Below are 14,039 nucleotides of genomic sequence, written 5' to 3'. Positions count from 1 at the left end.
TATTTACACATATAGTAAATATCATTGTTTATCTATGATAGACATTGATAGACTACTATCATGTATCACTGAGAGAATAGATGTCTATAAGTGTCTAACGTAGATATTTTACTATATTTGAAAATATTTTTAACAGTTTTATCATTTTAAACAATTACCTTTTTAAAGTAAATGAAATAGAAAGCATCTTATTCAAAATATGATAAAATAATTATAGTATGATTGTTCTTTTTTAATAATTGTATCATATCCATGGAAAAAAATAATATATCATCTAATTATAATGTATGAGATGCTAAATAAAATGAAAAATATAAACCATCGCAATACTAGAATGTTTAACCATCGCAATACTAGAATGTTTTTCTATCAAAATATAGCATATGCGTAAATTCTATCTCGTCGTGTGGTTGAAAACTTTTTTTTTTGAAGGGTAAAATTGTCATTTTCCTCTTGCAAAAAGACAAAATTACTCATCCAAAAAAGAAAAAGTAATTCTCTCTCTTCTCACTCTACTCTTATTTTACTCTCTCAAAGGCAAAATTACTCACCAAAAAAAAGGAAAAAGTAATTCTAATCTCCTCACTCTACACTTTTTGTCACCTATAAATTGGGTAATTTTCCATTTATAAACATACTGTGGGAAGAAGAAAGGCTATTTTCAAGGGACATCGGAAATGATGGAACCAAAGAAAGTGGCGATCATCGGAGCCGGAATAAGCGGACTAGCGGCTTGCAAATTCATTCTATCTAAAGGATTGATCCCAATTGTGCTCGACGCTAGAGGCACCATTGGCGGCGTTTGGAACGAGACGCTTAAGTCGACGGTTACACAGACTCCTAAACACATGTTCCAGTTCTCCGATTTCCCTTGGCCGAAATCGGTGACTGAAGACTTTCCGAGGTGTAACCAAGTTCTCGATTACCTCAAATCTTATGCCGAACATTTCGGGTTGTTCGAGTACATCAGACTCAACACCAAAGTCCTCAGTATCGACTACGAAGGCTTCTCCGATGAGGAGATTGAAGCTTGGACTCATTGGGGCGGCTCCGGCAACGCCTTTTCTGAACGGAGTAAATGGAAGCTCAATGTCGTTGACGCTCGAACTAATGTTCCGCTCCAGGTTCAGTTTAACGCTAGCATTTCTCACTATCAACACATCATTAATGCATATACGATGATATTATTGCCTTCCCATTTTCCCTTGGCATCCAAGTAATAATGAGAATTTGGCAAATTTATCTTGAATTTGAGTAATAATTAGAGCAACCTAATTCATATACTCTCACTTTTTACCATAAAAAAAAGTGAATCATAAAAAAAATATATTTTTTAAAAATAAGAATGCGTATTTTATTAAACAATACTTGAGATGTACCAAGATAAGTGTATCTAATAAAACACCTAAGTTTTTCTCTTCAAAAAATAAGTGTGTTTGATTTCTAAAATTTTCAAAATATGATATTTCAGTCCTTAAATTTTTTAAAATATATTTAAAAGATCCCTGAATTGATTATTATGTTAAATAGTTATATGACATTTAAGAGGGTATGTTTTAACTATATTTTTCAAATTCAAAATTTCATAATCAGTGTACAAATTGTGTTGAATTGAATTATAGAGATCATTTTCTTGCACAAATTATACGTAAAAATATGTTTGATTTTTAGTCAAATTAGTTAGTTTTTTAGAGAATTACTAAAAAAAATAATTATTTTCAAATTAGTTAGACTTTTATTTACATAGAATTTCCCAAAAGAAATTTATTTGTTTTATTCAAAGTTCTTAGAGACCTCCCAATAGAATTTTTATTCAAATTAGTGAGTTTTGAGATGTAATAAATTAGTGTTTCTATGGATTTGTGATGCAGAGTGACCGACTTTATTTTCTAGAGTGTGTGATTGGGCACTAAAAAATATGTTAAAATTGTCTGCAAACAGAAATAGAGGGTTCAAGCTTTTTTGTGTATGAAAAGATATTAGCACCCAACAACTTGTTTTAGAACACAGTTTAATTTTGTCGTACTAATTTAAAGAAAATGACCTTTGTAGAAAAATAAGATTTTTATATCAATTTTTAAATATTGTTTTATTGATCATTACTAAAATAAATAATGACCAATAATAATTATGAGTAGCCAAAGTTCATTAGAAAATTTTATTTGGATCTAACTACTTTCCAAAATAGATTTATCACCTCCAAATAAACCTCTTGAAACTTTAGTTTCCATCATAGTAAAGTTTTAATAAAAATATATTTTTTAAAAAAACTTTATCGAAAAACCATTTTTTTATTTTTAAGGAATAGATTATTTATGAAATTTACATATAAAAAAGTATGAAACTCCTAAAATGATCTTAATTTCTTTTTTTATGGAAAAGAAATCTTCATTGAACCAATTATTCTTTTTAAGATTTTATTTAAAAATATATCGAAGAGTTATTTTTGGGAAAAATAAAGTTTACTCTTTGAAAAAAAAATTGAAAATATTTTTTTAATTAATAATTTTTAATAAAAGATTTTTTATAATTGAAGATATAAAAGGATATCTAAAAGAATAATTTTTTTTTTTAAATATCTTATAAGAAAACCTATTGAAATCAAATCTGGGCCTCCCACGAATTTGAATTTATACCTCTAGAATGAATTTGAATTTATATTTTTAGAGTCTCAAATAATAGTCTTCCGAAAGTTTAAGTTTCATCTTCAGAGAAGACTTTACTTTTTTAAATTAAAAAAAAAAAAAAAGATGTTTATTAACTCAAAAAAAATAAATAAATAAATAAAAGCGTGAACAATTATATGAAGTAAAAGATGATGAACATAATTTTTTAAATCATTGGAATAAAAGTTTTCAATCAATATATTGAAATTAAGTTGCATATCTTAATTCATTGTTTGAATTAATGGTTGGATGAGTTGGGTTCATTATTTAAATAATAGTTAATTGGGTTAAAAAAATTCACAACCCAAATAATTATGTTGAATTTAAACTATATCTCAATCTAATCCATGAACACCCCTAATCTTATTAATAGGTATCTCAACGTTCAATTTCTTTTTTTTTTTTTAATCTCATAGGTTCTTGATATATTTAAAACGTTAAGTAGATTATTATTCTTTTAGAAGTATTTAACCGATTCTCAAGGACCTGTTTGGAAAAGAATCTGAAAACAGAAATTTGAAAACGAGGGATTAAATGAAAAAAGAGTTGTGTTTCATGTTTTTCAGATATGTGTTTGGTACCAGAGTTCATAAATTGGATTCTAATTTAAATAATTGCAAACTAATTGTGACTGCTAACTAAATATTAGTTGGTAATTAACTATTTTTAATTTATTTATGAATATGCTTTATGCTAAAAAATTTTGTAAAAATTATTATTTTATAATATTATATAATTTATAGGATAAATTGAAAGTTTTGTCCTATAGTTTGGAAAAAGTTATAATTTAGGTCTTATTGTTAATTAGAAATTACTCCATATGGTTTAAAACTTCATAAATCGTCCCTATGGTAGGGACTATTTAAGAGAAATTAACAGACCATCGAGACTATATATGAAGTTATATCAAACTATAGGAAATAAAATCTAAATTTTAAAACCATATGAACTAACTTCAAAATTTATCCAAACCATAGGGACCAAATTTGAAATTCAACCTAATTTATAATACATTACATAATAAATATTTTAATTTTTTAAAAATTGAATTGAGTTCATAACATGACATAGACTATATTTTTAATTTTTCAAAACTTTATTTAATATAATTCTACATTTTAAATTTAAAATTCAAATATTTGATACAATGAAAACATAAAAACGTTGTTTTGAGAATTTACATGGTTTGGATCATAGAATCTAATAACAGTTTTCAGAAAGTTGTCTGTCAAATGCATATTCACTAAAATCAATGAATCTGAAAACATAAAATAGAATATGAACCGTAAACTAAACATGCCCTAAATTTCTAATTTTTTATTCAATAAATTCATAATTTTTTTTTAAATGTTGAATCAATAAAATGATTTATTGGACATCAAAATCAATTTAATTAAAAAAATGTAAATTAGTTTCTTTTCTAAATAATGAAAAAGGTTAAGTTTACCTACCCACGTGACTACTTTCTCTATTTTTGTATGACAAAGGGTAAGTCCAACAAAAATATTAGGGTTGGATTTAGTTAATTTTATTCTTGGATTGGGTTAAACCTTTTTCTATTTTTATTGGGTTAGGTAGGATGGTGATTGGCTAAAAAGAATTTGGATTGACCCAATCCAATCCGAATTTATATATATATATTTCGTTTAAAATTTGATTAGTTAGTATTAATTAATTTATGACTTTTTTAATTGTTACGATATTTGTTTTTGTTTAAAATTTACAAAAAGAGTATTTGAATTTGGAGACATTTTTGTTAAAAGAAAAATAAGTTGTAACTCGATAATCTAATCCAATTCAAAATTTAAGGATTGAGTTGAAAATTTTATTTGAATCATATCTTGAAAAAAAAAAAAAAAAAAAAAAAAAAAAAAAAAAAAAAACCATCAATCCAATACATCCTATGTATCCTAACAACCAGAGTGACTTGCAGGAGGTTGTGGCAGATTTCGTAGTAGTCTGCACTGGAAAATTCGGCGAGATTCCAAATATCCCCGAATTTCCTCCCAATGAAGGCCCCAAAGCTTTCAAAAACGGTAAAGTTCTTCATTATATGCAATATGCCACCATGGATTTCGACAGTGCTATGGAGCTCATCAAGGACAAGGAAGTTGCCATCGTCGGTTTTCAGAAGTCCGCTTTGGAGCTTGTCAAGGAATGTACCAATGTAAATGGTAATTTTCCTCTCCAGTTTCTCTCCTCAACTGTCTCCATTACTTCCCCTCCCTCTCATCTTCGTCTTCTTCTTCTCTCTAATTTGCAGCCCCTAACAAACCCTGCACTCTACTTTACAAAACTGAGTACTGGAACCCTCCTGATACTCGTCCCTGGGGGATTTCTGTCGATCTTCTCTTCACGAGTCGATTTTCCGAGCTTCTAATTCATAAACCTGGCGAGGGTTTCCTTCTCTATCTCCTCGTCATTCTTCTTTCCCCACTAGTAATTTTCCATTTCTCTAACTCTTTATTTTCCTTTTCTTGTTTCTTTTTGTTTTGAGGTTTTTGGGTTTTTCTTTTTTAATTTTTTACAGAGATGGTTGCTCACGAAGGCCGTGGAAACCCACGTGAAGAGGAAGGTAAATTTAGCCAAACACGGGATGGTGCCGAAGCATAGCTTATTACGAGACATCAGTTCTTGTAGATATGCAGTATTGCCTGATAAATTCTATGACAAAGTGAACAAAGGAAGTATAATTTTGAAGAAAGCACCCAGTTTCAGCTTCTGTAAAGAGGGTATCATGATCAAAGGAGAAACCAAACCGATTCGCTCAGATTTGGTCATTTTAGCTACTGGATACAGAGGAGATTTAAAGCTTAAAAATATTTTTACTTCCTCTACATTTCGGGATTACATGAGTTTTGGCGATTCAGCAATTCCCTTGTACAGGTTAGTCTTTTGTTCTTCCCAAAATCTCCCTTTTAACCATTGAATTTGCTATGAAATTTGTCTTCACTTTTTCGAGTTCAAAGCTTAAATTTGGTTTAGCTAGTGAAACTGAAAGATGGCATTCGTAAGATAGATTAGATGTTGGTAGGAATTGGTTTAGATTACAAAACTAAAATTAGAAGAAACTAAAACAGTTTATATTCTAGAGGAATGAAATCTGAGCTTCATGCATAGATTCATTATAACAGAGGAAACCAACTTGAATCCATCCCCTTATCATTGTTGACCAAACTGTAATATCAGTATAAATTGCATGCAAAAGTTTTAATACAGGACCATGTTAAATCACTATTGAACCCAAAAGCTTACTCAGGGTCATTCATTGTTAGGATCCCAAATACCAAGAAAACACAAGCAACTTAGAGAAATATATTGCAATATCAAGAGAATTTATAGCATAACAATAACTATTGAGAAGGTTATCTATCTCTCTAGTTCCACAATTCCACCATAATATGATCCATTCTTCTAAGATCTCTAACTACCTCTATATGTAACCAAACTACTCCGATCTAATTAACATTGTGCCCTTACATGTACAATGGAGATGATCTCGTCAGCAGTTCTATCTATATTGCCTAATACTGCGGATTTAGAGCATTTTTGTCATTGAAAACAAAAGAGATTTATCCTTGTCAACCACAAAAGTCGAGTTATCCAAAGCCTCACGACTAATTTATTTCAACAAATTGACATTACGTTTACAACAATCGATTTTTTCATTTTAGAAGTTAGTACATATTACCTATAATTATATAACTTGAACTTCCATTTCTTCAATGAAATCATGAATGAGGACTGCATATTGAAAAATCACATTGTAATTCAGACATGCTCAAGAAGGCACTTGATGAATTTATCATTTGTCTTCAATTTTGATCTTATGATGTTAGTGCTGCATCTTACCAAAGATTTAATAAAGTTTTCTCGACGACCATATATAGTAGAATCAAACGATTATCATTGGAGAATATTCACGTGGAATCCTAATGAGACATTGTGTGTTTTTGTTCCATTTGTCAAGGCAATGTATTCATCCCAGAATCCCACAACTCGCTATGGTTGGATTTACAGAAAGTGCTTCAAACTTGTTCACCACAGAGTTACGATGTCGATGGTTGGCGGAGTTTCTTGGTGGCACATTCAAGCTACCAAGCATCAAGGAGATGGAGAAGGACATAGGTGACTGGGATAAGTGTCTGAAGCTTTACTCAGGCCCTTCCTACAAGCGAGGTTGCATCGGCATGCTTCATCATTGTTACAGTGATCAGGTGTGCAAGGACATGGGGTGGAACCCCAGAAGGAGAAAGGGCTTCTTTGCTAACTGGTTTATCCCTCATGGCCCTTTAGACTATGCCTCCCCTTGATAGTTAGAACAAGTAAACCTTATACTTATACTACGCATTAAAAGTTGTGTTGCAATTTCAGCACCTCCATTTGGTGGTTCTGGTTAGTCGAAGTTGTTCTCTCTCTCTCTATTTCCACTTCCTTTTGAAGCAAATTAATAAAGATTGTATAAGATATGATATGCTATTTCTAGTTTATCTATTTGAGCTTATTGAATCATCGTTACATGATTGTTATGTTAGTTCAAATGACAAATAGTCCAATTGGTAACATCTCAAGAGGCTAAGTAACTTTTAAATCTCGTTATTTAGTTTTTTCTAATCGAAAAAATACATTTGGATTCTTGAACGCTAAAATGTAAATTGCCAAAAATATTCTAGAAAAACAATCTTGATTTTTTTAACCTATGAAAAGCAATATCGAGTAGGAAAACCATACAAATCACGTTGACAAAATATTCAAATTAATATGCCTTGTACTCTTTGGTTTTAGTATAACTCTGACCACCTTATATTAATCATTATATTCACATTCACATATTTAAGATGTATTTAGGATACATTTTCAAGTGATTAATTTTAAAAAATAAGTCACTTAAAAAATTCAAGTGTTTGGCAATCAATCAAAATTGATTTTGGAAAATGAGTTTATAATATAAGTTGGTTCAAGATAAACACTTGAAACCAACTTTTAGAAAAATGAAATTTGAATAGGATCATTAATCTCTCCCTAATTTGAGAAACTATGGCCACAACCACTTGCACTCTTCACCTGCAGACCTCTAGCCGACACTTTCTACGACTGCCTCTGACCATCACCTCTGGCCGACCTCCGACAATCGCCACCACCAATCTCTGGCCACCTCCTCTGACGACCGCCACCAACCACCATTTCTAATGACCATCATCGACCAACTATGGTCACCACCACCGTCAGGAAATTTTCTTATAGTAATTTGACATTAATAAAAAATACTTTTAGTTATAAACCAAATATAAAAGTACTTTTGAAAAAGAGTTGTCAAACACGTGTCACATTTTTAAGAAGTTTTTATTTTTTTTTTCTAAGTCATTCTAAATAGGTCCTTAGGGATTGGAATTCCCATAGCACAAGCAATCGAATACCTTGTGTCTCGAATTTCCTTTTACATGACTTGAAATTACAGAGGAGACGGAAATAGGATAAACAAATATAAACCTAACCATGCTTCTACTACAAAATTAGAGAGGAAAGGGAAAAAGAAACTAACCTTGAAGAACAAAAAACCTTCACGTTTCCTCTCCGATGAAAGATCATGAACCAATCTCCTCTAGTTCTCCCTTTTATAGCAACACATACACAACAACAAATAGGAACTCGAACTCCACAATGAGGATACCACCATAATGTCTTCCTCATTATTCTCAGGGAAAGAATCACAGAGAGTTGTGAACTTCTGTGGATTTAATTTTGGTGTAAAAGGAGAGAGATTTTTCTAGAGAGAATATAATACACATGATCAATTAAGCATACATATATATATAGAAATTAAGAAGAAGAAAAGATTCGGAAAACGTACCCTTGAAGACTAGTCTTTTCACGATCTCCTCTCCAAAAACTTCGAACATGAACAATAAAAAACACAAAAACAAGTGTTAAAAACATTAGACACCACCACATGGAGACCTTATATTCTTGGGGTAGAGAACCGTAGAGAGTTTGTGGGCTTTTTTGAATAATTTGTAGAGAAAATGATTTTATTTTGAGAAAAGAGCACTTTTCCAAAACCTTCAACAACTTCAATATTTTTAACAACTCCAACACATTTTGAAGTATTAATAATGGTACAAGTGGAAGATGAATGGATCTTTCTTTTCATCTTCCAAATAGTAATGAGATAATTTATTGAAGAAATAAAAGGTTTATAAGTTATTTGAAGAAAATGAAAGGTTTTTGTTATTAAAAATACATATAATTAAATAAAACTAATTTTTGTTTAATTAATATATACTTTAATTAACAACCTATTTTATGTAATTAAAAAAATATACATATAATAAAATAAAATTAATTTTTATTTAATTTATTCACTTTAATTTAATATTATAAAAACACATTCTCTCAATTATTTAATATGAATAAATTCATATTAAGTTTAATATTTTCTCTCAAATTATATCTCATATAATTTTAAATAAATAATTTTCTTTATTAATTTGAACCACTCAAATTAAACCGAATTAATTTGATTATCATTTTTATCCCAAAAGGTACTCAATTAATTAATCAAAATCCTTTGATTAAATTAATCAACTTCCATTAACTGTCAGTTACTCTACTAAAAACTGATAGTTGCACCTTCTTCGCACTACAAATATAATTCTGTGTCTACTGGATATAACCAATCTACGACGCGTTGACCCTTCACAAATTACTCGTAAGTACAAGTAGGTCAAAATTATCATTTTGCATCTGTAGTTACATCTAACTCCTTAAGTACCACTAATCCCTTTAATGTATAATAAGTCATAATCTAACTATGACCAAATCCCTCTTGGCTAGGAGAGGGTGTAACGTAAGATTATTCAAGCCCCAGAATCAACTCTTAAGGGAACGGACAATTTATCTGTAGTCTTTAACTATAGAGAAGGAGCAGATTCCTTCTTGTGTAGTTGTGTTTCTAGCTCCCTAATCAGACGAATCCCCAAAATTGTAGGCATATTGAGTCGGTGAAACTGGTCACTCTCACTCATACAAATTAAAGGACCATACTACAAGAATTTTGAGCTTTAATATTGGTTGAAAAAAGTGAAATCGGGTGTATAATGTCGGATTTTTTTTTTCTTTAAAAGTAGATTTTTAATGTCGGTTTAAAATCGACATTAAAGATTTTTTTTTTAAAAAAATAAAACCAATTTTCCCTTTTTTTTTTTCATTTCCCACTTCACTCCACACCTCCCTCCCCCCAACATTTTCTTTTTCCTTTCATTCTCAGACTTCTACTCACCCACATCCCACGTGAAACCCTTCCAATGCGACTCCTTTCATCCTTTCATCCTTCCATGTGAAACCCACAACCCGGCCAAGCATCTGGCCAACACCTTCCTCAATCCCCCTCCTTGTCCATTTCCAGCAACCGATGGTCTCGAATGCACTCTTCACAAAGAGAGAAGACCAGAGACTCGTTGACTTCAGAGCAGGCTTTCGGAGGCAGCGACGACGTTTTTCCAAAAACGTCCACTTGATTGTTCTGTGTTGTTTAATTGTTGTACTTCGCTCTAGCAACCGACCTCTGGTAAGAAAAATCGGAACACCTTGCGTCGGAGTTCGAGTTCGCTCCCTCACTGATCTCCAGTAAGAAGAATACTCCACCCTTTAGAAGCGAATCAATTGGTGGTGTACTAATATTTTGGTTATATTTTGGCTATATTTTCATCAATCTTTTGGTTATATTTTCAAAAGTTCTTTAAATTTTTTATCTTCCAAAACGTCTTGCAAATGAGAAAGATAAAAAAGGTTCTTGAAATACCTCCACAATATCACGAGTTAGATGTTATTAGAATATCCTACAACCATAGCAACCAGATTTTAAATTGATTCCACCAACATATAGAATATAATATTAGATTTATGACGTACCTCATTCCCTTCTCGCATGAGGGACCGTACCAATAATGGAGCAGTATAGAATATTGTCACCTTATACTTATCAACTATGTCCCAACAGCGTCCAGGATCAGGATAATTTGGAGCCTGCAATGGGAAAAATGTAATTTTTTTTTGTTAAGACTTCAGATTTTTTTTAGGGACACACGAAATATGTGTAATGCTAGTAAGTAGAAACAAACATACAAATTAGATGAAAATATGTAATTCTTAATATCTCCGAGCGATTCAAGTATGGAACACAATCATGAGAGAGTCAGTGTGCTACAACACATGGGATGCATATGTCTCAGTTCAAAAGGGTAATTTGTTATGTTTACAATTGCTATTCTTCTGGTGTTGGGAAAGAAGTGAGTTACTAAAACCAACTCAAGAAGGTACTTTGTTGTTTACTCAAGTCCCTTTGTGAAAAATATAATATTCTTATGCTTTGAGCATTAAATTGCAACTAGATAAACTAGCTAAATCTATGAGGATCAATTCTGTTTATGATCAAAATTATCTCGATAGTAGATAGGTTACTAATTGTTGTTACACTTTTTTTTTTCACTTGAACAGGATATACAAGAGAAAGGAGCAATATTGTGGTGATTGAACCATATAGAAGATAGGTTACTTGTTTTCTTATCTTTTTTTTCTTCTCTCTTGACAAGGTGATTCTTTTTTTTTTTTTTTTTTTTTTTTTTTTTTTCTTTTCAAAATAGTCTCTTCTTAGCCTTTGCGAGTAGATACGAAACTATTTCAGAGTAAGGTTATTTTGGAAACTAGTCGAATTAGAATTTGGGAGCTAACTCATTTGAATAATAATGAAATGACTTTGAGTGAAGGTTTTCATTTTGTTAGGTTCAATTTGATCTGTAAGGTTAAATTTTGATTCTTAAGGATTTGGAAGGAAGATAGAAAGATTGTATTGGACATGTTTTAAGAAGGTTGACAAGTGGAGAAGGTGCATCTAACACAAAAGGGAATTCATAACAACCTTAATAACAAGTACAAGATAATATTTATAAGACTGCTTATCTTAAAAGTCTATTTGTTCTAAAATTTTGGATTATATTTAGGGTTGGATTGCAAAGCCATAAGACTACAGTTTGAGAATCTTGTTTTGAGATATGGGAATCCAATAATTATATTGAATTTGATTAAGGTATTTCCTTATCAACGATTTTGTTTTATGTTCCAACTTTAAGTTGCACTCGTTTGTGTTTCTGTGCCCTCTATTATTCAATCTTTAGTCTTTTTTTTTTTTTTCCAATTGTCTTACTCAATTCTCCTTATACTGTCTATGAAATCATTCGTGAAATAGACACACGAGAAAAAGCCATGAGAAAGTGTCCTCTGTGCTGAGTTTTCAAATGCTATATATAAATAAAAGTTTATCTCTAGAAAACTATTTAAGATTTCTCCATTGGGATTTGAACAAACATGTGAAAAAGTATTATAGCCATCATGTACTTAGCAGTAGCGATATTCTATTGAAATTGAAAAGTATTATAGCCATCATGTACTTAGCAGTAGTGATTATGTTTTAAGAAGGTTGACAAGTAGAGAAGGTGCACCCAACACAAAAAGGACTTCATAACAACATTAATAACAAGTACAAGGTAATATTTATAAGATGCTTATCTTAAGGTCTATTTGTTCTAAACTTTGGATTAGATTCAGTGTTGGAATTATATGACTATCCTACAGTTATGGTAGTCAAAGCTTAGTTGTTTATGAATTCCATTAAATGGTTTATGGTAGTGGAACTTCTTAGGCATCCTTTGGTAGTTTATATTTATGTATTATTTGTCTAAATGAATCCGATTGCACTATAGTAGTTTGTGGGTTATTCATGCCTTGTAGGTTAGGTTAATTCTTCATTATCATCGTCGAATCTTTTGTTATCTCTTGTTTAACTATTTATTATGCTTCTTCGTCAATTTGAATCTAATTCGTCATTGGAATCTTGTTTGGATAATCTAGGATTGACCCTCGATAGCATCTTTTAGTTGGAGATTTTTTTTTTTTGGTTTCATTAATTGAAGTCTTGTATCCGTTTGGTGTGCTTTTTAGTTGCTTGCAGTTTTGGTGTTGCTTTAGGGGGTTTTTTAGTTTTTAGTTATATGAATAATGTAAAATTTTTTAGTTGGAGATGCTAATTTCATCCTTTCCTCTTTCGTATGCCTATGCTTATGTTTTGGTATATTTTGGATTTTTATTATTTGAGCTTTTGTGTAGTTGTTTATAACAGAACATGATATCTTAGCCTTCTTTGCAAATTCCCATGGATACTCGAAATCATAAATTTCCATGTTGTCTTTCCATAGCCCCCTAGTTTAAATTTCATAAATTCTTTGTGTGGGGTAACTGAATTCTTTTTATATGTTGTTTCCCTATTTTTCTTTACTTGCAGGAAGTCATGCTTTCGATCTAGATCAAATCTATGGTGGATGGTGGAGAGAACATAACGAAGGAGCAATTGAAAGACTATTTGGAAAACACTATATGATGGCAACAAGTGTGTGTGCACTTTTTTTTTTTTTGTTGGGGGGGGGGGGGGGGGGGGGGGAGTATTTACAAGTTTTAGTTTGTATTTTATAGTTTAAAAGTAAATTCTCGCTCTTTTTTTATAGACCAATAAAAGTTGTTTGGATCTAACAAAATCTTAATTTTGTTATGTAACCCTATTGAGTTTTGGTAATTTGTTGATTACCTTGGTTTTAGAGTTAAATTATCATCCAATTCCTCTTTTGTGACTTATTATTATGGATTTTTAAAAGCAATTAAGAATTTATTTTGTGCATGGACAGGTTGATTACCTTGGTTTTAGGGACATGTCGTTTTTAACTTTTTGACCGACATTAAAAATGGATTGGACAATAATTATATTGAATACATGGACAATAATTGAAAAAACGGACATGGTATTTAAAAAAACAGATAATAATTTGAAAAAATGGACAATAATTCTGGGCTTTAATGTCGGTTGACAACCGACATTAAAGATAGTGTTATTAAAGCTCTTTCTTTGCACGCGCGTAAAACGATTATTTACATGCAAAAGATAAACAATTTACTCCGCGATCGTATAGTCAGTAATTAAGCAATGAAGCTTGCTGAGCTATACAATCGTCTAGTGTGCACATGTAAAACAGCTCCTGAGTATCCGATACTCAACGATCGTCTACCTCATTGTTTACACGACCCGACCAATGCTTGGTCGTCTTCATCCTCGAAGAACAACAACCCTTGCTACGAAGCTTATTCATGAATGACTCACAGACTCAAATTCTTCGAAATTACAGACTTGATAGCAGTTAATAATGCCCAAAAACATGGAGGCCTTTACAATTAACTCGAAATGTAAAAGAATTTAACAAACTAGAGGTTTCATTCGAGAAACTCCATTAATCCACACATCCACAAACGATTTAATGATTAAACAGAGAG

The 14,039-nt window shown here is 31.1% G+C and overlaps 1 protein-coding gene across 1 annotated transcript; it reads left to right on the top strand.

Moving 5' to 3' along the window:
- The first annotated feature begins 623 nt into the window (after positions 1–623).
- LOC120087930 (putative flavin-containing monooxygenase 1) lies at positions 624–7,178 on the top strand. The gene is made up of 5 exons (XM_039044943.2): positions 624–1,124; positions 4,600–4,840; positions 4,930–5,105; positions 5,197–5,552; positions 6,637–7,178. The coding sequence occupies exons 1-5, from the start codon at positions 678–680 to the stop codon at positions 6,977–6,979; spliced, it is 1,563 nt and encodes a 520-aa protein (XP_038900871.1). The 5' UTR covers positions 624–677; the 3' UTR covers positions 6,980–7,178.
- The last annotated feature ends 6,861 nt before the right edge of the window (positions 7,179–14,039 follow it).

The sequence above is a fragment of the Benincasa hispida genome, chromosome 10 (assembly GCF_027475165.1).
Source record: "Benincasa hispida cultivar pf3 chromosome 10, pf3_genome.v1.1, whole genome shotgun sequence".
Lineage (NCBI taxonomy): Eukaryota > Viridiplantae > Streptophyta > Magnoliopsida > Cucurbitales > Cucurbitaceae > Benincasa > Benincasa hispida.
This window is presented reverse-complemented; position numbering and strand designations above follow the sequence as displayed.